Genomic DNA, 25612 nt, shown 5'->3' with positions numbered 1-25612 from the left:
AATGGAAACTAGGGAAAGGGATGTTTTACTTCAGCCTACTTACATGGTTGTTAATTATTACATTGAAATCAGTAATATTTAAGTGTCAACCAACACACTCCAGTTAAAAACAGACGACACAGCTGTGCAACTTCAGTGTAAAAATGAAAAGGGTATTATTGTTGTTTTGTTACAAAAACATGGCGATGCGCAGCATCTTGAGTGAGAGAGCAAAGACGGGAGAGAGACTCAAGGGTCGGGTGCAAAAATGAAAGCAATGCCAAGAGCATGACTGAAACACTGTACCAAGCCCTGTCAGAGCACACTGATATTGGATGGCCATTTCTGAGTATTTGGACAAAGAATTATTCACTTAAATTTAATTTTACACCAATAAAAGTAAATGTACGTACTGAGAAAAGACTTAAGATCCTAATGCTTTCAGCACTGGGTGTGAGGACTCCTCAGCCTGCCATTCACACCTCAACTCAAAAGTAAGCAACATGGAGACGTATATTATTGTGCACAGATCTAGCTCCATTGGGCAGCACCTCATTGTTGAGATTTATCTGGCCCAAGAGTCGTCCACATTCCCCTTGACAGGATGGACACCCCGGCGCCCTGTAGACTGTGTAAAAATCACTTTCCAACAGAGGCGCGTTTAGCCTCGACAGATACATTAACATGCCGTGGCCTTATGCCACCCCATTAATCTAGCGCTTGTAGGGACATGCTGGGCCTAGAGCTGCCTCTCCTGGGAACAGCCAAGCAACCAACACCATGGTCCCTCGGCGAGTGCCACCCCAGATTTCAACTCTGCAAGCCTGTTTATCTACATGCCTCACTGAGAAACCTTGCAGGGTTCACAGAGATCCCACAATGTGCTCGGATCATCTCAGAGGTCACTAAGTGGGTCGAGGATATACTTGCCATTAATTTGATCAAACAACGTGTCCTCTGGAATAAATTGTTTGTCAAATCGCCTACGATATGTCTGTGGTCCTTGATTCTAAGCATGGATAATGTGCTGCAAAAACTAACTAATAAGCCTAGCAAATAGTTAGTTATGCTCTAAAATCCAAGGTTTAACCACATGAACCTAAGCATCCCTATTATGCCTATGGGCTTGTCATAATAGACCAAAATTTGTGAAAACTAAAATAGCCAGTCTACAAGCTCTCAATGTGTTGCAACGCAATGCGCTGTGAGATTGTAGATAGTCTATTTTTGGCGAAGCGATTTGTTGTAGAGGGGGGAAAACTGAAGGCCAAGTACAGGGTCCTGGGGGACCCCAGTCGATGAAGTATATAGGGTTTAAGTGGTTAATTCAACTGTGACCAATAGCAAAAAAGGAAATATTTTGGAAAGTATCCAGATTCGACTACCAAATGGACACTGGCACACGTCTGAACACTGTACAGCTCTATGTTAGCATAAACATGCATAGTGGGTGATTTATTTAGTATAGCATCGATTACAGCCCAATCGTAATCTTGTCTTGTTTTGAGATAATGCAATGCACTGTCTCAAAACAACCACTGGATATCATAGAGACTAATAATACACACATGGTTCAAATGTTCAAAATGTGGTCTAACAAAATACATTCACTATCTGTATCAGTATGTGTATCTAAATCTCCTCTGACATCCCACCCAAAGGACACATCATTCTTCCAAGTTCAGGGGGGGTCATGTTTTGTTTTTCATGAAAAAAACTGTTTACTCTCTTTTCTGTGTGGCACCGTGTCAGAGAGAGGGTGTTGGGTTTAACCCCAAGTTATCAAGTCCATGAGTTGGTCTCTTATGCAATAGCACTTGACAAGGGGAGTCTGGGGGCTTTCCCTCGTCTCTTCCCTTTTCCAGCAATTTTCCACTTGAGCAGACCGCCATAAGTGCAAAATGAAAGAATACGGGGAGAAAGATTTCATATCCAAGGGGAATGGAGCATGAATTCACCAGGGTTGATAGACGGGGCAGGGGCACATTTGCCATTTATCTGGAGAGGTTTCCATGGGGTCACGGCCGTTATGTGGGTGCATTCTTGCTCTTCTTGATCTCTAGGATAGACTGTCAGGCTGATGAAGAGATGGGATGCAGATAGATGAAGGTGCGTGCCGCACGAACAGCAGGCCGCGGCGAGCAGATACAGTAGACAGATATCAAAGTGACTTTGGCAGTCGGCTGCCGTTGATCAGCTCTGCGATGCAGTGATTTACTCTCTGTCACTTAAGGTCTTCAGAGCCATTATGAGTCATTGGAAAGCTCGCTGATCACAGGAGGCATGAAATGTGAACTGACAGGAGACAGTTCAGACACGGAGCATCCTTCAGGTCAATGGAATTTTCATGAAATGTGCTCTTTTTCCCCTACAGTGGCAGCAGACAGAACATTGTGGGTGTAGGAGGCCAGTCAAATGTGAGAGAGATGCATGTGGTGACGCAGTCTCTCTGGTACTCATTTTCAATCTCCCTGCAGGATCTTTAGGACAACCATGCAGTAAACACGCTCGCATACGATGAAGCTTTAAAGAGTCGTGTCCCCCACGAACCACATCATTAATAGAACATTGTGTCGACTAATCCCGACATGTTTAGAACAGCAATGGGCTTTCCTTTCCGTTTCTCTGTTCTTTTAGCTGCACTAATCCAGAAGGTCTCTCCTCCTCTCGTGACGTCAGCACTGTTATACACCAGCGCCACCTCCCTTCAGGGATAAGGTTTTACGATTGCAACCTGACACCATTTCTGTGTCCTATAAGCGACAGAGCTGTAACTCACTTCAAAGGCAGCAGGCATCAAATCACAGTGCGCCCATAAATTACCCTGTCACGGCTTGGCCAATGGGAGGCCGGCGTTAAATCTCGGCTGTCACGTTGGCGGCCAATGGAAAGACGATGGCGGTAAATCTGTCAGGCCTGCGTCTGTTAACGGCGTTGTGGTGGTGTGGTTGGGGAATCCACGGGGAGGGAGGGGAGAAAGTGAGAGAGGGAGAGAGAGAGAGAGAGAGAGAGAGATTGAGTATATGACAGAGAGAGGAGGGAATGAACTGAGGTTCAGAGGCATGCCACAGAATAAAATGCTGCTTTTCTCTTTCATTCTTTGGCCCCGATAAAAACCACATACACACATACTGTAGTAAAACGGAGGAGGGCAAGTGGAGGAATTTTCGGAGCAAAACAAGACTAAACACAGCCACAAAAGAGGAGAAACACATGTCCCCCTGAGGGATGCAATGGGAGTTGAATAACACCAGGAGAAACACTCATAAAGCTTTACTGCCAGCATGGCTGTGTCTGATGTTGACTGTCTACAGTGAAAATGACTGATGGCCATTCTTTAGCACTTCTCTTGCATCATCGCTAGGGCCCAAACTTAGTGTTGACTGTTTGATAACAGTAGTAACCCAGTAACCTCTGACTGTCATGAAACGGCACAATCAGTGCCGGTGGCGGGCGCCGGGGCTGCAGCCTGCCCTCGGGCCGACGATGAAGGGGATGGAGGAAGTGGGTCGGCTCGGCCCGGCCCAGGGCAGGCCAGCCCAGGCCAAGCACTGACCAGATGTGCCCCCGTTGTGCTCCTCGCGGTCGAGAAGCGCGTTGGTTGTCTGGGCCACCTCCAAGCCCATGGTTCAAGGCTGGAGGAGATTGTTCTGCCATTAGATCACGTAAGAAAGACGCCGTGACGCAAGACCCTCTTCCCTCTAAACACCAACAGCTCTACACTCGATTCACTCGAATCGGCACAGGATGTTCACATACCGTCCGTGAACATCACTATCACTCTCCTCGAGCACGTTTTCACCGCTGTGGAAATGGTCCAGGAGAACTGCAGGGGGAAACCGCAGAGGAAAAACACATCAGGTAGAATATTTCCTCCATTAACAATGCCCTTGGTGATGCAGCTTTCATTATCCTATCAAAGTGGAACATTTTCATGAAATAAATCTTACAGGTATCATAAAAATAACTGGATACTGCAACGGCAATGCTATTGCAATTGCAAAGAAAAAAAAGCTTTCCCTCAACAAAAGCCTCACAATTTTCTCACCAAATTGTTACGACACCCAATAAACCAGCCACATTCGCCGTGACATTTTTATCTTTCATCAACAAAAAAAATTAAACATTAGCATCAGAATTTACAGTCATCTTATGTCATTACTATGAATACCTTTTTTTTTCTCTCTCTCTCTCTCCCCAGAAACATAAATAGCATGTTGAGCTATGACAGAGGGCAGACAAAAGTGCTATGGTGGAGGTGTTGTTTTTGGCTGGCTTCTCTTCCAGCGGCCATGACTCTCTATTCTATGGGAATCCATAAACAGGCCCAGCGAGGCCAACCACAGCCATAAAGCATGTCAGGCAGCAGAGATGCTGTTGAAGCAAGGAGACCAAGCCTGGCGGGCCACACCGCCTTATATAGCCTCCCCTCCTCCACTCTGCCTGCACAGTGCACACCACACCACACACACACACAGAACAGCCTTAATCGAACCATTTCAACCATTCCATTTAGCATGCATTCTACACAGTAAAACCATCAATTCATCTGTGGCAGCAGGCAAAGTGTGCAAATGTAACCAAAGGGACCTTCGATTTGGGTTACACTCTCTCGGTTACAAATTGATAAACTAACACTGTGTGGAATGTTTCAGTTTAGTTTAGTATTGAGGATTTAGGATTATTCTTGGAAACACAAAGGAAGGTCCTTCAGGCCCGGGCGATGCAGAGTACTATTGCATCATCCAGCAGTTCCAGCCTTCATTGCAGCCAGTTGTATCTTGTCCAGGACTAGGTTTTAATCCGTGGCCGTAAACCCAGCTTCAACATCATGAACCCTAGCGTCACTACTCTGGGGGCGAACATTTGGCGAACATAACCTATTTTCAGCAGAGCTTTGGTGTAAACTTTGAGTAGACTGTAGAGGAGGGAGAGTATAGAGCCCTAGGGACTCCAGTCAACTATATATAGGGTTCAAGTAGTTAAAGCATCCGTAGTTATTTGTAGTGGCTGGTTCAAATAATATGTGATCCAACTATACTATTCTATATTGATACTGGATAGATATATTAATATTACATAGCATTTCATCCTACTCCATACTAGGCTCACAGCACTTTAGACCAGGGGTTCTCAACCCGTGGGTGGCAACCCCTTGGGGGAGGGTCACCAAATTAGTTTGGGAGGGTCCCCAAATTATTTTCAAACTAAATAAAATACAATCTTTTTTTTTTTTGCAACTGAATGGCTGGAAAATGGAAATTGAGAGTTTACATTGAGAACCCCTGCTTTAGACAATCGGTGTTGCATTGGACCCAAGACAATGTCATCGTTTTGCTTTGTGGTTTCTCTTTGCTAGGGTAGGCCATTGGATGGGTGCTCAGGCACATTGACAATGACATAAAGACTCTGTAAGCTTGCAGATGATGATAATTTATTGACTTTTACTCACACACTCCACACAGTGAGAGAGAAAGAGAGGCAGAGAGAGAGAGACAGACAGAGGCAAGCCGAGAGAAAGAGAGAGCAAAAGAACAAAGACAGAGAGGCAGAGGCAAGGGGAGAGAGAGGCAGAGAGAGAGAGACAGAGAGAGGGGGGTGGGAGAGAGGAGACTTTCACTGTATGCATCGATCAATTACAGGGCTTTAGCCCACACGTCTCTGACAACTTTACTGCATGTTATGTACAGCGTGTCAAGCCACCGCGTTCCAGACTATTATACTCATTCCTGTATAATTAATATAAATTACCTTTCTGCTTTTTTACGATGGTGCAACTGTAATTAGCGGATGAAAGCGAGTAGTCGAGTGGCCCAAGGTGCCGCCGGGCTATCTGGATGAAAAAGTGAGGGTCCTCTGGACAGGCACCTTGGGTGGGATGCATTTTAACCCCCTCCTCTCCACCACGCCCCTCGGTGGGATCCCATCTAATCACATTTGCTGCCGTCGTCTACTCCTGCTAAAACCTGTCCTATTTAACCTTCACGTCCCTTCCCAGTTCCCCCCAAAAAACACACACACCGAGACAGAAAGCCTTTCTCATTATACACCAGCAAACTGAGGCGATAACAGTAAACTGGTGCGATAATGGAGTCCATTTATAATGATTACCTTCCTCTACTCCCTTGCTCTTTCTGTGGTAAAACGGTTAGCAAGTACTGCCAACATAGCCTCCATTCATGGTATCTCTACAGCTATAAAGAGCCACTGATTCACGGGCTGAATCAAACTGGAGGAATGCCAACACAATGGGTCCATAGGTCACAGCCAATAACCGTTTCATTGACTTCACTCTTTCCTCTCTCTCTTTCATACAGAAACACACACACACCACAACAGCAACATATTGCAGCCAGAAGCACATTTACGCACAACATGTACGCACGGCACAACTCTCTCTCTCTCTCTCTCTCTCTCTCTCTCACACTCACACTCACACTCACACACACACACACACACACAAACACACACACGCTGTCTCTCAATACAGTAAACTGTGATTGATGCTTAACATAATACGCACTTGTAGGTCTGTGAGTACTAACTCTGCAAAATTACTTCATTTCAGAATTGACTAATGTTTATTCATGATTTGGGATTTGCGGATGATTGATATTCGTCAATCGACAACTTTTTGCAAACGCTAGTTGCAAACCAGTGGGCCATACACAAAGTCTTATCCCACAAGTCATCCTTAATCTCCATGTTTGTTTAATCTTGCACCTATATATTATATGCTTTATTTGACAGTATTGTGCCGTACCTGCGCTGGTATCGTACCCGGATATCCAACTCGCCAGGCCAGCATGCAACAGGCAACACTAGGAGAGTAGCTGCCCCAAGTTAACGCCAGTGTGGGGGTCGCCACAGTTTTTGCTACTGCATGCTGTTGATTATTGAAAATGCACACAGGCATTTCCAAGAAATTCATCACCGACGTTCAGCTTTCACATCTGCATCTCAATGCTGTTATACATATTCATATTCCTATTCGTTAACAGGTACGGTAGCCCCAATTCCATCTCGCCCCCGCCTTTTTTACGCCGACCTCACGCAGACCGCTCGGTGCGGCGGTTCTTGTATTCTTTATTTTGTTTTACTGAGAATAAGGTTAGAAATAAGTTTAGGGTTAGGTGTAGTTTTACTGGGGTTATGTTCAGGTACAGGGTTAGGTTTAGGCATAGTTTTACTGAGGTTAAGGTTAGGAATAAGGTTAGGTTTAACCGTTTAAGCATAATTTACTTAGGTTACTTTAGGAATACCAGGCAGCGCAGTTCCACCGGCTGTACGCCCGAGGCGAGTTGGTAAAGGGGCGAGTTGTCTGGTATTCGTACATACTGTACACCCGGTTCTTAACTTGCAACCTGCCTTCTCGGGCAAACATCTACCAGCTAGTAGTAGATTTTCTATTTTCAAATAAGTTATTTAATGTCGATGGAAAAAGGAGGGAGCCAACTATTATGCCCTGTGGTACTCCAGTCATCAAAGTATATATAGGGTTTAAGTGGTTAGAAATACATTCATTTTAATGCCGTTCAGGTGTAAGTGTAAATTATTTGTTCTGACATCACTACTAGGAGTGTGTGTGTGTGTGTGTGTGTGTGTGTGTGTGTGAGATCCCACTCCACTCTGCCCCAGGACATAAACGTCTCACCCTGCACAGCGCTCTTTATCTGCTCTCCCTTTGATATCCGAGCCAAGTTTTATTACAGTGGTTCCCAAAGTGGGGTCCGGGGACCCCTAGGGGTCCTTGAGGGAATTGGCGGGCGTCCGCAGCTAAATGATAGTTTGGAACCAAATTAACGCTTTTTGGGTCTGTAACTCTGAGTGTACAAATGTGTACACTCAGAGTTTGGTTTATTTTTGTTCCATTTGTACACTTTCAGAGTTCAATTAACATTGATTTTACAATATAAATCCCAGAGATAGAAATGCCATTAAATGGGGGCCCGTAGACTGATATGCATGTCAGGTCCTTGTAATTAAACGGGTTGAGAATCTCTGCTAGAGCCGTAAAAATCTTTTCTCATGGGGGTCCCTGGCATATCTTTTCAAATGGGGGTCCGCAGGCTAATTAGTGTCAATTTGGGGGTCCTTGACATGAAAAGGTTTGGGAACCACTGTTTTATAACACATATACAACAGCAAGACAAATCATGGAACAAAATGCACTGTAAGAGAAAACTGTCACTGGGCCGATTCTTAAAAAAACATTGCTTCTAAATCATTTTTTCTGAAAAAACCCAGAGAACCAGTGGTTCTCAAACTATTTCATGTCTATGACCACGAAAATTATATGTAATTGGCTGCCGAACCTTCCGAAAATATGTTGTTCCAGGGGACCCCCCCTTTATGCACTTATTAGTCCACTACAATTATCTTACCATTTGCAGATTGAGATCATTACAAACCATGTACAGTATTAGCTATGTATCGTTATAGCGGCACATAAAAGTAATTCAAATCAGCCCCACCTTTACCAGCTGCAAGATTATAATGAATACATTAATGCATTACTAATTACAATTGAATATTATTATTGTGAAATCGGCCATTCTGCATGAATATTTTCACATTTGGTATCTGAGTACTTCTTCCCCCACAGCGACCTGACAGCTCGTGCACTGATGGACAGTGGTAAAGAAAGTAACTAGAGTATATTTCCAATTTTCAATAATTTGACTTCTACAAATATTGTACTTTTCACTCCACTACAATTATTTGAAAACTTTAGTTACTAGTTACTTTGCCGTTTGTGATTATTAGAAAACAAATTAACCACTTCAGCCCCATTGAAACTTTGAAAATAGATCTACAAGCCCTTGTTTTTATACATTTTTATAGATATACCTTGTGAAAGAAGGGGCATGCTGCACAATGGGTACTTTTTACTGTTGGTACTTAAAAGTACATTTTGAAACAATAATTTTGTGCTTAGTAAGTAAACGTAGAATTGCGGGACTTTTAGTGTTTTAGAGTGTTTCTACATTGCAGTATTGATACGTTTACTCAAGTAAAAACTGTGAGTACTTCTTGCCACCACTGCTAATAGACATGGCGCTGCATGCAGAGGTTGACTTGGGGCTGTGATTGAGTGGGCCAATGAAACGACTCTCCAGAGGAGTCCGGAGCTCAACACTCTAGAGCGGTGCTTTTCAACCCTTTTCACATCAAGGGAGGCCCATCATTTATTGCCAATTGATGATATTTAGACTCTTCTACATTCTCTAATTGCATAGACTTCTTGTAAATTAAGTAATACAGATGTTTAACAATAATTGAACTCTTGAGAGCGTAAAATGAAACCAAATGGACCCTTAAGAGTTAAAGATCTATAAGGGGTCCATTTGGTTACTAACTACATAATTTATCTGGGGACCACGTGGAACCCCCTCCCTCAAGGACCACTGGTGGTCTCCAGACCACACGTTCTAGTGTTTTTCAACCCTCTTCATATCAGGTCCATTATTAATTCCACATTTGAGCCACGGACCACCATTTGATGACATTTAGCCTTGCAGACCCCAAACTAAAGAATATGTATATATACACATTTCCACGCTGTATTGATGTTGGTACTATAGCAGAGATAACAGGCAAACGATCAAAATAACAATTCTTCTACATTCTCTAATTGTGTAGACTTCTTGTAAATTAACTTAAGTAATGAAGATGTTTAACAGTAATGTAACTCTTGAGAGTGTAAAGTGAAACCAAATAAGGGTGCATTTGGTTTAATTTTACACTCTCAACAGTTAAAGATCTATAAGGGTCCATTTGGTTACCAACTCTATAATTTAGCTGGGGACCACCTGGAACCTCCTCAAGGACCACTGATTGAAAACCACTGCTCTAGAGGCCTGGATGCGGAGTTGCCATGTCTGCTTATTATGAGCGACGTTGGTCTTGTTTTTCCTGTAAAGTTCCTTGCAAATATTGGTAGTTGCGGTTTTTTGGGCTCGCTTCCTAATGTCGTTTAAACCAGTCGTCCTCAAACATTTTCATGGCAAGGAAATCCCCCGCATTAATATCCATCTAAAAATATTTGTGGGCCGTAGGAAATAATAGAAAAAAGGTTTAAAAAATATTCCACATTTGTTCCCTTTTTTTTGGAAAATAGCAGATCTACAAGCTGAGAATGCGTCTCATTGCAACATGTCGTGAGCTTGTAGATTTGCTATTTTCAAATAGCCGATGTATGTATAGGTTTGAAGTGCTCATGTGGCCTAGTAGTTTCAACCTGGTTGCTTGTGTACTGTATCTCGCAGAACCTTGCAACGCCGTCTGCCAGTGGACGCCACAATGTGGCTTACATTAGGTATGGTGGTGGAATCTGGCGTTACGCAACGAGACGCACACCTCGAGCTCCCATCAAATCCCTCCAAGAGGTCAGCATGATGACAACATATGGAAGTACCTTAGGTGAAGAATGCAGATGGATGTGTTCCCCCTGTGATGCGAGTCAGGTAACTGGAGGATGTAATGCCTGTTCTCACCTCCTACACCGTTCTCTCTGGAGAGTAGCGCTCATTTGCATGAAAATGCAGAGAATACAATGTGGGTTTGAGGTGTACATGACAGCACAAAATAATTCATGATACCCCCCGGAGCCCAGACTAGTCCCTGAACAGCGTAAATCAGTGGTTCTCAATACATTTTCATCTTCAGGATGCCCACATTGACTAGTCTATGTATTTGGCCACAAAAGGCCATATAAAGGTTTTGTGCCACGGAACGCAGGGCTTGACATTAAGGCTTGTCCGGGACAAGTATTAAATATTCCCGGACAAGTGCATTCAAGTTTTACTCTTGGTTTCACTTTTTCTGACGCTCATACCAGCCAAGAATATTGTCTGCCATTATTGTCTGGCTTTCCTAATCATCACCTTTCCAATATTGTTAACCCATTTTGGGCGGGAACCCCTTTTGGTGTTAGCATCATGTTATGCTTTAATATCCCTAGAATGTCTGTAATCTTACATACATTTCATGTATTCCAAATACCAAATACACAGCCAGATATCAGTCCTATCAGAGCAGTTTAGCAGACCGACCACGTCAGTCTGTAAACTTCTAGCACTGCATGTATATAAGACTTTGAGTCAGATATTGTCCTCTAGTTTCATATCCATGTGAAAGTTCTGGCAGAAAACATATGTTATGTGAATTATCGCCACTTTTACATGAGGAAAAGCTAGACTGAAAATATAAAAACTTCCTTTGTGAACAGTCGATGTTTGGGAAGCACAAACATTATGGCACACACAATTGACAGGTGTGTTGCGATTGGTGGTGGGTAATTGATTACACAACCTATTTTGTGTGCCCCATACATTTGTGCTTCCTAAAGTTTTGATATGTCCCACTCATTCCGGGCCACTCGCCGGAGAGAATGTCGTCCGTGTGCAGCTCGTGGAAAAGTGGAGATATTTCACTAAATATACATTTTCTGCCAGAACTTTCAAATGAATATGAAACTAGTACCCAAAACGACTCCAAGTCTTAATTGTCTCCACCAGGCCGAAGGCATGTGGGGAGAGTATGTTTTGCACTCCGTCCGTCCGCGTGTCCGTCCGTCCGTCCGCGTGTCCGTGTGTCCGTCCGTGTGTCCGTGAACAGCTAATCTCGGCCACCGTTAACCCGGTCGATGCCATATTTTGCACACACACTCCCTGGATGCCAACCATGAACCTCTGCCCCAAACTTTCCAGAACGGCCTGTTATAGCGCCACCAGGAGGCCGCTTTGTGCAAAACAAGTTTTTGCACAGTACACCTACAGATTTTGTCCAAACATCACGCAAATTGGTACACAGTCTCTCTAGAGCCATTCAACGAAACCGGTCTTTCAGATTTCTCACACTCCATCCTGATTGGTTAAGATTGGCTTCCAAAGTTCACAGGAGTGCTCAGTTTCAAACAAAATGCTGCAAATCATGAACACATCGCGTGATTTCCGTGAAATTGTGCACCCACATTCCCACTAGGCCGAGGACGAAATGCCACATGAACAATTTCAACTCAGCCTCAAGGTGGCGCTATAACTGGCCGAAAAGTGTTTTTACCTCTAACTGCACGGATCTGTGGATAACCTGGTGGAGACCTGTGCCCGGAAGGGCACTTTTTCTAGTTAATTATTGAATGGGTGCACAGGCAGTGCTAGAAGTTTAAATGCCAACGAGGTCAGTCTGATAACCGTGCACGGATAGGACGATCTATGGCTATGTATTTGGAATACATGGAATATATGTAAGATCATAGACATTCTAATCTATAGGGATATTAACTTACAAACTTAGAATATTCATCTAATATTGAAACATGTATTCACCAAGTAAAACCAACAGTTAGTTGATTTAAAATGTAGGCCTACTCCCTCCCTATTTGTGTGCTCGTGCTCCGGACAACTGACTTTTGTGAATGGGAAATGTACTTGTCCAAAGGACAAGTGAATGGGAAATGTACTTGTCCAAAGGACAAGTGAATGGGAAATGTACTTGTCCAAAGGACAAGTGAATGGGAAATGTACTTGTCCAAAGGACAAGTGAATGGTAAATGTACTTGTCCGAAAGACAAGTGAATGGGAAATGCACTTGTTCAAAGGACAAGTGAATGTGAAATGTACTTGTCAGAAAGACAAGTGAATGGGAAATGCACTTGTTCAAAGGACAAGTGAATGTGAAATGTACTTGTCAGAAAGACAAGTGAATGGGAAATGTACTTGTCCAAAGGATACGTGCCTCAAAACGTGTCAAGCCCTGGAACGCCTAGTTGTTAAAAGTGTTCATTCAATAACACTTTTACAATTATTCTAAATATGTATATTTTGATTGCCAATGTATACGCTTGCAACGCATTGTGAGCTTGTAAATCAGATCATTTCAAATGGCTAAAGTATATAGTAAAATATAAACATATTAAAAAGAAAAAATATTTTTTATGCAACTGATAATTTGGCTGGTGACCCCCTGAAATCCACTCAAGGACCTGTGGGGGTCCCTGGACCCTAATTTGAGAACCACTGGTGTTAATGAATCAATGATGACCCCTTTTCCAAACATTGTGTCACCACCAGTGCACAGTAAAGCTCTCTCTTGACTTGTGCCGATGGTCACTCTTGTACAGTACCTACATTGTCTTGCACTTTGCTGCATCCACCAGGAGATGGAGCTGTTGTTCCAGCAGAGAGTCCCTGGTTGTCACTGTCATGAAGAACAAAGAGCACAGAACGGCATGGTAGCTCTGGAATGAGGAGACAACACTTGCAATGACAACGTGCCTACGAAAGGAAAGGGCTGCCATGTAATTTGCAGATGAAACAATCACATCACATTAAGACATGAGAATTTACGGTAATCTCTATAGCAGTAGATCTCAAAGGTTTTGTGCCAAGGACCCCAAAATGAATGTGTTTGGCCACGGGCACCCATCTGAAAATGTTTTGTGCCACAGGGCTCCCCAGAAGAGAGGATTTATGTTAAAAGAAACCATTTTTGAATAGCCAACGTATAAATGGATAAAGTGGTTCAAATGATTGTGATGCTGCCACATTAACTACTTTAGCTGCGGACCCCCAGTGGAATCCACCCCAAGGACCCCTGCGGGTCCCCAGACCCCACTTTGAGAAACATTGTACCTTCCCACACCTTAAAAGATGGATTATCTGTGAGACATTATCTGGGCATTCTTCTTCTGCTCCAAGGTTATCCAAACAAGGTCAACCATGGGCAACCAAGAATGCTCAGGTCACATGATAGTTTATTTTTTTTACAAAGCGGAGTTCCCACCATACCACAGCAAGGTTGCTCACGTAGTAGTTTAGTAGATTATTGTACCTTTATTGCAATGCTTGGTAAACTACCTGCTGTGCCGTATCCGCTTTAAGGGCCATCAGTAACTTAAGAAATTATTCGACTGATAACTGTTTCGATCCATATACACATTAACCAATCAATGATATATTAGTCTGCTTAACCACTTAAACCCTATTTTATACTTTGTCGCCATGAAAAAATAGCCGATCTACAAGCTCACAATGTGTGGCGTGTAGTCGAGCTTGTAGATGTGCTAGAAGTATTATTGATCGATTAGTTCACTTAACCCCTACTTTTACTTGTAATGATTGGTCGGCTAACTGTCGTTTCAGGGTCATCAGACTGATGCCCTTTTTTCACTCCTCGTTTCCGAGGGACAAATGACTGGGAATGTGACTACGGTACTTGTATATAACCATTCAAGCACCAACATGAAGAAATTATTTTTTTTAATTCAAAAGTATCTGATGATGGATGATCCTAGGATGAGACAAACATGCCTCTAGAACCAGTGGTATACCGACAGTTCTTGCCATTATACAGTACATGTTTCAACACATAACATTCATAATTTCTTATAATGCAAAAGGTGAACAGAATCAGTGCCTCTGTATGTACAGTATTCGGGAAGATGGTGGTAGGATGCTTACATACGGTACGCGTCGATCATCCCGGTTATAAAGAAAACAGAGCTGCAACTATTGATTATTTTTCCTATATTCTATTTTATCATTACTTTTTCATTTTTATCGAGAGTGTATGTTTTTGATCAAACGGAATGTCACAGACGAAGGTAAAGATTTATGCAGCAGATTCAAACACTTCATCAAAAACCCTTCAGGGTCTGTAAGGAGAAAACAAAAAGACAAGCAAGACCCAGCACTTGGAATGTACACACCATAATATAGCATCTTAATACCTCTCATGACAATAACGTCATACGACACAAGCCTTTGAAGAAAGGAGGGGGATATATAAGGAAAACACAAGATATTTTCTTGAGGACAAGAATTCCTCAGAACATAACTGTACGAGTCACAGTAAACAATAAGATTCTAAGAGTTCATTTAACCGAGTGTAAAGAATGGACCCCAAAAAGGTCAGTTTCTACACTCCGAGTTAAGCCAAGACTTAGAATTTGGCTCTATGCTTTCCACAGCCCAGACTGAAGGAGGGAGGAGTGAAATACAAGAGGAATATATGGAGCAGTGCCATGGCAATAAGCCTGCTGGTAGGAGGGAATCTGTGATGGTCCTATCGAAGAAGTGACCACTTGATCTGTTCTTTGGCAGACTGTAGCACCTGTAGAGGAGAACCGGTTTTCAGCAATCAGATCACTCCAAAAACAAAAGATAATTGCATTACACTCAAAACGGCAACGCAGTACAACTTTCACTGTGTCAATCGCCACCTTGAAAACCAAACATCTGATCAGTCCATCTGATATCACTCAACGGTATCGGTATTGATAAATGTCAAGACGTTTTTTTTTAAATGAAGAAAAATGAGGGAATGAGTGATGCGCATGAAGAGAAAATATGCACAATTTAATTAATCATCTTAATTCGTTGAATGAGAGGCAAACCATAACCATAAAGCACGGGGAAGGGAGACAGCTATTAATCATGGCTCGAGGAGGGATACCACTAGCCTGTCACAGGCCTTTTAAATGAGAACATTAATCAGGAGGAGCAGCGCACACGCACACACACACACACGTGCAGACACACGCGCGCGCACACACACTCGTGCAAACACACACACAAGATTCGTCACAGCACTAAAAGACAGGAACCACCGCTGGCTACCTACCACCTTACCACCAAATAATTAGCAATCATGTATACATGCATACAAAATAAGGTAATGCGGGATGATCTACTGGCTGGTGACAACAGAGAGAGTCAGTGTTGATTTTGACAGCTAATTTTGATTTAGTTCAGTCATAATCTTGTGACTAAAATTTCATAAAGTTTTAGTCATATTTTAGTCACCTGAAATGTTTTAGTATTAGTCTAGTTTTAGTTCAAAAGATTACAGTTGATTTTGTCGACAAAAATGTATTTTGACGGTGCCTTGATGGCGTTGTAATGCCTGATTTTACACTTTACACTAGATCTACAAGCTGAGCTTATAGATCTGCTATTTTCAGAGCGCAACATCTACTGGATTCCCTAACATTTGAGTCTAGTTTTTATCTGTTGACAAAGTTGTCAATATATTTAGTCTTAGTCATCGTAGCTTAGTTATTTAATTAGCTATTTCGTTTTTATTTAGTTTTCACCAGCGAACATTTTTAAACGGTTTTAGTGGACGAAATCATACAGGAGAGAGTACTGCAGGACCAAGGCCCTGAACCGTCACTGGGCCATTGCATGTGTATGGGATCAGGACCACTTCAGCACCATTTGTACAGTTTTTTTCCCCAACAAACGGCAATAAGGCTTTAGTCAGATTGTCACTGCTTGCAAATCTGATTTGTTTCTCGAACACCATCTTTAGGCCTGCCAGCCATGCTGTTATTTGCAAGTGATCAGATCGGGTGTGTTTATTCATAAATATATCATCGATGGTATCTGCATTGGTAGCTGTGGTAAAGACAAAGTCATATAAGTCTGAGTCATATGACTTAACCTCACTGAAAAGCTTAGTGTTCTCAGCTTGAATGTTTACACTGTTTGATCAATAAAAATCAAGCAAATATGCTCCCATGTGTTTTTTTCTTTTGCGGTTCAGAACACCTGATTCCAATCTGTCTGGATAGGCCCAAAATTCACGGACAGATATCTGGGATTGTGGCCCGGGCCTCACTGGCCCACATGCAGTATATGACATTATGTTTATGACGTATGCACTGGCAGCCTATTTGTGAGTACACAATACAGAAGATGCATTATTCGTAAAAGTGCTCTGTGGCATGTGAATGCAAGTTATGCAACAACCCTCTACTAATACAATATACACTGTTCATGTATTTATCTACCCTTGTTATTATACCAGCCTCCGCGAGTCTCTACTACTGTACCTGGTACATCTTTTTTTCTTTTTTACTTTTTGTTTACATCGAGTCAATTGTTGTGAATCTATCACTATGAAAACTATCACTTCGAAAACGCCAAGACACAATTCCTTGTAAGCGCAAACACAAATGGCAATGAAAAGAATCCATTAGATCATTTCGACAGTTCTGAGTATTACCAGTTAATAAAGTACATGGGGGGGGGGAAAGCTCAGCAGGAACACCATTTCTTACCTGGGTGACGGTCTGCTCCGTCAAAGGCACATCATCCCCCTGCAGGACAGACACATTTATTCATTTTTAGAGAGTTGTTCTTTTGTTTTCTTTTGCATTTGTGACGACATGCCGCGAAAGGCCTTGGGTTGGATTTGAAACGGAGCCACCTGCAGCAAGGATTTAACCTTGACATGGTATACGCTCCACCAGCTGAGAAACCACAGCCCAGGATAGAAACATTTTATATTTATGTCTAGGACAAATACCTGCTCTCATGATATCACATCAGCCATCTTTGTGGAGTAGCGCACAAAGCGCTACTCCCTTAGGATTAAGTTGTGGCAGCAGTTGGTGAATATTTATCTCAAGTGTGTAAAACAATGTGGGCGATACCAAGGCTTCAAGTTCCATCCTTGTATGAAATATCATTAAGATGGATCTTCCAAATGTTTATTTTACGGATGTTTCCTTGCACATTCAAATTACATTTCTGTAACGTTAAGCTTAATTTATATAATCCATCACAGAACAAGTGTTGCTTGCTTGCCAAAATGAACAAATCTACAAGGCATCCACATTTTGCATTGCGACGCGATGATAGCTGGTAAAAGTGTTCTCTTTGGGAGGCGATGCAGTCTATGTAATAAAGTGAAGTTGCAGGACTCTTTTTTTTTTTTGTCTTCGGCAAATGATTGGAATTTGTTTCTGTGTGCTCAGAGACAACGAGAACAAGAAAAATGAATGACGTGAAGGTGTCGTGGCAAGATTGAAGTCGCGTCCTCTCCTCCCTTTAACTGGACATGAAGCGTCAGTACCGATAATGTACAATATACAAAAATATAAAATAATGTAACTTTAGTTTATAAATAAATACACAAGACTGTTCTTCCATCAGGGCATGTTCTCTCCTCCAGTGCAGGCAAACATTTAAAAAAAAACTCCAAAGCTTTCAAACATTGTCTAAACCAAATTAAAATAAATTGTCCAAGACAAACAAAACAATTGCCAATCCACAAGCTCACAACCTTATTGAGTTTGTAGAATACCCATTTGTTCCACAACAGAGTGCATATGGCTGCAGTGGTTAACTTACCCTGAGAGCCACACGGTGGACAACTTGCTGCGGATCACTCTCCAAGATCACCCTGTAGGGGGCAGCAGATACATTAGTGCATTAGTTAAAGGGTAAGACCACTTTTTTGGAGGTTTGGGTTGTTTTCTTACCTTATTATTGTCAAACTAGTCCAGTCCAGGAGTTAATTCGCTCCATTGTGCAGTTTTTTAGAAAATAACTTTATAAAAATACCAGCCCAATGAGCCCATTGACTTACATTGTAGCCGGGAAACAGCTCTCAAAGTCACTCTTTTAGCACATGAACGAACGATTCTGACAGCTTATGACATCAGGAAAACTCATGCGGTTTTATTTTTAATAAAAAATGTCAACGTTGTCTTGTTTTGACTAATTTGTGTAGAAAGAAGATCTGGTAGGTATGCTTAAGCCAACCGAATCACTTCTGTTTTCACGTGACGCGGTACTACGATCCGATTGGTCCAACTCTAACTGCAACAATCTGGAACAGCGCACTTCATCCTCCGTTCTAAAAGTATCGTAAGCCTACAAACTTATGACTGCTTGCCGTGGGTGTCTGTGTCGGGGGTACTGCTCGACTGCAGATGGATTGGGTGCTCTCAGCGTACAACACAGGCAGCCAGCGTGCTTCCTTGTTTACAAATGAAACCGGAAACGGAAGACCGCATTGCAGCTTCAGTGTCTCTCCAAACAAAATAGTACCTTTATAAATATACGTTAAAACATGAAAATAAAACCGCATGAGTTTTCCTGATGTCATAAACTGTCAGAATCAGCTTTTGTTGCGTTCGTTCATGTGCTAAAAGAGTGACTTTGAGAGCTGTTTCCCGGCTACAATGTAAGTCAATGGGCTCATTGGGCTGGTATTTTTATAAAGTTATTTTCTATAAAACTGCACAATGGAGCGAAATAACTCCTGGACTGGACTAGTTTGACCATAATAAGGTAAGAAAACAACCCAAACCTCCAAAAAAGTGGTCTTACCCTTTAAGTTAAAATGCAGGAACACATAGGCATTTATAAGAACTGAGGCTGATTCTACAAAGGTCTTCAAATTCTAACAGTTTTCTGAAAAAAACCTGTTGCTATGTCAGTGGTGCTCAAACATTTCCATGTCAAGGACCCCCAAAAGATTATGTATTTGGCCGCCGACCCTCATCTCAAAATATTTTGTTCCAGGGATCCCCAGAAACAAAATTTGAGTTTTAAAAGTTCGTTTTAAACACACACACACACACACACACACACACACATATATATATATATATATATATTCCAAGATTCGCCCAAATGATCACGTTTTTAAAAAATAGCAGAAGTGACACACAATGAGCTTGTATATCTGCTATTTTTGAATAGCCAAAGTAAAATATGGTTAAAATCAAAAATAAATTACACAGATGCTTTCTGCGTTGCGTTTTAATAGTTTAAGATAAATAGAATGAATTCTCCCTCACCCTCCATCTACAATTTCATCCACAGCAAGGAAGAGGCCCTCCATATTCTCCAGCAAAGCTCTCCTCTCAACATTCTTCCTGCCAAGGGAGCAGAAATCATTACACTTATTACACTACACTTCAATATAAAGGTTACCAATTTGGAGGGGAGCAATTGTACTGTACAACTCACCTCAACATCTGGCTGAGTGAATCAAATAGACAGTTCAGAACAGCCATCAGCATAAGCTAGGTGAAAATAAAAAGGGGAATAAACCATTAGAATGTATTTGTTAGGAGGCTTACAATGTTCAAATAATCATATTGACCAAGTACGTTTGTGACGTGTTGTAAGCTTGTAGATTTATTTTATTTTTATTTAAAAGTAGCCTATACAATTATTAAACGTGTCAGTAGTTTTTTATATAATAATATTTAAGTTATTTGTAACATCTGCCCTGTGCAATTAGTGATTACGAAGCCTAAAAACCAAAGGTTGTAAAACCTTGGATACATACAGTATATTGTTCCAATGTTCAATGTCAAAAACACAATTAAAATAGTCAACTAAAATATTGTAATAGTGACTAGCCCTAGTGCGCTACGTCTCCGTTTCAGATAAGGTTCTCTGGGCCTTAATTTGGGCCCAGCTCTAGAGGTCGTGACACAGTGACTTCTGGGAACCCATGGGAGGAGCACGCCGAGTGGTCAAGCCGAGGTGAAGACAATGTTACCAGACGCTTTGGCAACACAACATTGCCATTAACAGCAAAGGCAAAGGAAGGTTGGATAAGAAATGAAAATTTCTTTCTTTTTTTGGCAGCCAGACGATTGTAGATCTCCGCCTACGGATATGTCTGTTGACATCTAAATTCAACTTAGAAGGTAAAATCGGGTGCTTGCAAACCAGTTGGAAATTAAAAAATAACTGCAATGCAGAACCAATGCAAAGAGTCCTTCATCGTGGAAGGTGCATGAAGTATTGGTTTTGAAAGCAGCTTAGTTGGTGTTTGTTTTCTCTAGGGGTGCTCCGATCAGGTTTTTTGGGACTGATCCCGATCACTGATTATTTATTTATTTCTAACGATCAGCCGATACCGATCTTTGAAGGAAGCGGAGAATGTTTAGGCCTATCACAAAGTGATATTATACTATATATCTGATTGACTTTTATACCACTTAGAAATTGTATGAAAGATCGGTTTCTCCAAATTGTTGATCAGTCATTTGGAGTGAAAATTGGACAATTTTAATCTGTGGCTGATCAATCGGAGCACCTCTAGTTTTCTCCACGGTTCAAGCCCTAGCACTGACTTCAGATTTCCCCAGATGATCAGTAAGCAGAGATCTCTGAACGTCTAGCTATGCTTTTTTTATTATAAATGTTTTATGTTTTTCCCACGATTTTGCAACCCATTTTTTCACCCAGTGTCAATTATCTAATGTAGTGGTTCTCAACCTTTTTTCACCAAGTACCACCTCAGAAAATATTTGGCTCTCCGGGTACCACCATTATGACGTTAAAATACGTCAAACAAATACAGTAGTGTACAACTAACCTATCCCATCCTATTCACACAGGAGGGAGATTTGAACTGCACTAATTTATATTGGGACCTCAACACTGGCCTGGATGTCAACTCATTTCACTGGAGCAATAGTGCTGTAGTGCTGTAGGTCCGTCTGACTCCGAGACGTCCACCATTGCAGTTTTTACGTGCAGCTGCTGCTGGTCAAAATATTCTCCTTACACTTTATAGTTCCATTTTAAGCTGGCCAGGGGGAGGTAGTTTAGAGACCAGGATTACTTACTTTTTTGTGAGGGTACCTACTAGTGATGGGAGATTAATCGGCAAACACATCGGTATCGGTCGATTTTAGTTGTTTTTAGATTAATCGGTTCGATCAGTCAATCAGACCAATTAATTAATCGGTCCGATTAATCGATCTGTCTTTACAGATAAAAAAGTCCAAAGTAACAGCTTGAACAGATCAACAAACTCACAATATTAAATATAAAGGTATTTAAGTTAAATCTGACTTGCCTAAGCCTGCAGTGCTTAGGCACTGCAGGCTTTTTTCTGAATGGACAAAATTATTATAGTTTTTTTCTGAATGGACAAAATTATTATAGTTTTTCAATACAGAATGAGATCATATCGTCATTGGTAATATCGGTTATCGGCCATAACAGCAATTAATTATATCGCTATCGATATCGGCCAAAATGTCTCATCGGCACATCCCTAGTACCTACCCTAGGGGACACGGGGAGAACATGCAAACTCCACGTCTAGCTATGCTCCACTAAACTGGAAGTACAGCGCTTTATGTACTACCGGTGAAACACTTTCGGCAGCAGTTATTGAGACTTCCTTGAGAGATCAAATTAGGAACAAGGTTCATTTAAGCCTACCTCGTTTTCATGTGAACTCCCAATCACATAAAAGAAGAGGTCTATGTTGCTCTTGTAGACGACTGTGAGGCCCTCCAGTAATGCTATCTCACCTATGAGATAGAACATAGAACACAAGAACATAAACGTACAAGGCAAGCTTGATCTGTATTTAGCCTAGAAAGTGAGTCAGAACATCCGTTGCTGGTTGTCATGTTCTCTCTTACTATCTGTCCGGTGTGTTTTGGTGAAAATGTTCTTCTCAAAGGCCTTCTGTTCCTTCACTGTAGGGTATGTGTCATCATAATACTATGAATAAATTAAGAGAGAGAGGAAATGTAAGCATATATGTATCAATAGTTTGTTCATGCTACAAATGCCTTCTAAATCAGTACAGTTCTCACACTTAAATAGCAGATGTACAAGTAGTGTTGATTTCTTCGACTAAAACTATGACGTAAAATGTTTGGCGACTATGTTTTTTCACTGGGGAAAACAAAATAAAAATCACACCCATGTGAAGTGAGGGGCGCTCTTATCATCTTACAACATCGAGCAGGGAATTCGGTAGGTTTTGTAATGATGATGTAAAACAAACCGTGTCAAAACAAACATTAAATTCTCTTTATTGTTAATGGGATTTAATGTTTGTGTTAGAGACAAGATGACGTACATTTTACCTTCATTGTCAATGGCTTTTTTAAAACAAACATTGAACTAAACACAAACATTGTCAAAGACATAGCCTATGTAAGTTATATCATTGCTCAACTCAAAAAAGATACCTTGGCATAAAGCCTGTCTCCATCGTTGTCTAGAATGAGAACTGCTTTGACAGTGTACAATGACGGTTCCTGCGTGAGGAAGACACAGAGATCAAAATTATAAACAATCTCTGCAGAAGGGAGGCGTAAATCAGTCATTTAAACCTGAGTGTTATTACTATTTTACACACAACTTAAGAGCTGCAATCCATACATTTCATATTTCCTACCCGGAGTTTGAAGCTTGTTTCCCATACTAGAGACTAAAATGTCTACAGCTCATGCAATCCAGGAGTGGCCCTGGTCAAGAGACAATCACGTCTCCCTCTCTCTGAGAGGGCAATCAGTCAAGACAGTGCAGTGATGCAAATAGCCTGCACTAAATTGAGAAAAGACTCAATCATGTCACCCACCGGGGGATCCTGGGATGCAATACTCAGTACTGTACTCTAACGTTGTTGAAGTAGGACTCATAAAATGTCCCTGGGAGGCTGGGACCCATGTAAAAGACCACCCCTGGGGTCCCGGGGACCCATTACAAACCCATGTACATCACTGGCACTGCAGTGGACACCTCAATACACACATCAACTCTCTCTTATCTGCTTCCTGCCTTAAGGCAAGGAAACTTACGAGGAAAGGCCGGTGACGACCCCTCCACCGAGCGGTCAGCATGAGGTCGGCGGAAAGAAAATGAGGGCGAGCGTGTTTTAAGGCGAGCATTCCAGGTTACCCATCTGGGAACCTGAATTTAATATTAGTAAAGTAAAGTAAACATGATTATAACATGCTTTAACATTTGACAACGAATTTCTACAATTGCTAAAAAACCTGTATATCCAGTCATTTGGGATAGTTGATGGATGAAATGAAGTCTGATAATTAATATTTTATTGTAACTAACTAACTAATGCATATGCACGGTACATAATTATCAGACTTCATTTCATCCATCAACTATCCCAAATGACTGGATATACATGTTTTTGAAATATTTTAATATATATATATATATATATATATATATATATATATATATATATATATATATATATATATATATTAAAATATTTCATTTTTTTACATTTTGGACAAAATAGCATATTTTACATTGCGGTCGCACCGTCGCACGAGAAAAATTACAACACGAACATGATCGTTTTTGGTGACACGTCACTTATAACTAACCAGTCACACTGTCACAGTGAGTGTTGCCATCTACCAGCTTAAATACATTTCCCAAGAGTAGCTTATTCTTATTAGCTTCACTACAATCAAACAACATGTTGCTTTAAGTAGTTCAACTATGTGTTTCACCATGGGGTACATGATCATCACTACATTTTCATTGATACAGCACAAGAAAAGGAGTTTTTTGTACCCATGTCCATCGCATCAAGCGAGAGTTCTCCATACAATTTCGCATCCATTAATTTGTATAACATGTCCTCAGCCCACATTAGTTTAAAAAGTACCTTCAATGTAAACCTTAAATAAGCGGAGCTAGTTTACTTATTTTGAAAGAGTTGTTCATGTAGGTCAGTTAATTGTTACAAATGATACATTTGATGAATGAAGAATAACTAGCTTTAAGCTATGGACATTGTAAAGTAGCTTGGCCAACATTATAAAGGTGTAACGTCCCCCTGGCCTGCAGACAGACAGACAGACAGACGACGATGGACGTTAAACCTCCACATCATCCATAAACACACACACACACACACTTTCTTTTACCAAGCTAACCTTAGCACGCTAGCTAGCTTAAACACTACAGTTACCGGTGATTCTCGCTCGGTTTTGCATAATAGATGTACTTTTTTTTTATATCAAACGTAAAGCTAAATCAATGGGGATGTATAATGTATGGACACATATAATGAGACGATTTTAAACAATACCAATATCGGAGAATCCATCTTCTGTTCTGTCTGTTTAGCAGGCTAGCTACTATAGCTAGTTGGTAGTAGAAGTGTACTGTACTATTGACGTGAAAATGAAAGAGGACCTTTCCTATTGGCTAATGTCTGTCTACGTCTACGAGATTCGTGAACGAAAAATAGCCGATCTACAAGCTCACAGGGTGACAGAATGCGCCGCGTTGTGAGCTTGTAGATTGTCAATTTTAGCCACACGGTTCAGAGTTCATGATGGGTGTGTAAACTTCCAAGTGATCCAACCACGGAAGAATGAAACAATTAAAGAGTGTAATGCAAAACAAAACATTGAATAGGCCTACTTTATCAACAGTTTGCAAAAACACTGTTACGATTATACAAATGGTGCTAAAAGGACAGCTTAATACAAAAGCCCAGGCTAGAGGGGTTATTTCCATTGTGGTCCTGAGTCTGACATTTAAAGACATACAAAAGCCTAGTCCTGGCATGTTGAGTACACCAACGTTTTATGATAGAAATGTTGAGTATGGGTCCCCAGCATGTAGAAACTGCAACTTGCATATGTTGAGTAATTTTCATAATTGGCATAATATGTGACCATACCATTAACAACCTATAGAAGGAAAAATATTCAAATGTTCATCATGCTTTATGTAGCATGTGTCAAACTAGAGGGTTTTCATGATAAATCCACTCCAAGCATTAGTATTGCACAAAAAACACCAATTGGGCTAAAAAACTGCCATTCCCACTTGCCCAATTGTGTTGACATCATCACATTTGTGATGACGGCAATGGCAGATGCAAGTTAGCATCTGGCCGTTTCTAAATGCTAGGGACCCATACTCAACATTTCTAACATTAAACCTTGGTGTACTCCACATGTCCGGGTTCACAATCACAATGGTGCTTCTCTTTATTCAGACCGCAGCCATCTTGCCAGCAAGGTGATACCTAGGTGACACTGCCCATAGAGAGCCCATTCATCCCCCCCCACCTC

The 25612-nt window shown here is 41.4% G+C and overlaps 1 protein-coding gene across 1 annotated transcript; it reads right to left on the bottom strand.

Annotated features, from left to right (window-relative positions):
• Positions 1-14223: 14223 nt before the first annotated feature.
• On the bottom strand, positions 14224-24743 carry copz1 (COPI coat complex subunit zeta 1). The gene is made up of 9 exons (XM_083768769.1): positions 24616-24743; positions 22736-22804; positions 22178-22259; positions 21972-22063; positions 19749-19804; positions 19577-19654; positions 18120-18171; positions 17045-17083; positions 14224-15093 (listed from the first exon to the last, which is right to left on the bottom strand). Exons 1-9 carry the CDS (start codon positions 24631-24633, stop codon positions 15046-15048), a joined length of 534 nt encoding a protein of 177 aa, XP_083624895.1. The 5' UTR covers positions 24634-24743; the 3' UTR covers positions 14224-15045.
• Positions 24744-25612: the final 869 nt, after the last annotated feature.

This window comes from Protomyctophum parallelum (assembly GCF_964188405.1).
Source record: "Protomyctophum parallelum genome assembly, chromosome: 7".
Taxonomy (NCBI): domain Eukaryota; kingdom Metazoa; phylum Chordata; class Actinopteri; order Myctophiformes; family Myctophidae; genus Protomyctophum; species Protomyctophum parallelum.
Note: the sequence above shows the minus strand (reverse complement) of the source record. Positions and strands in the feature narration are given on the sequence as shown.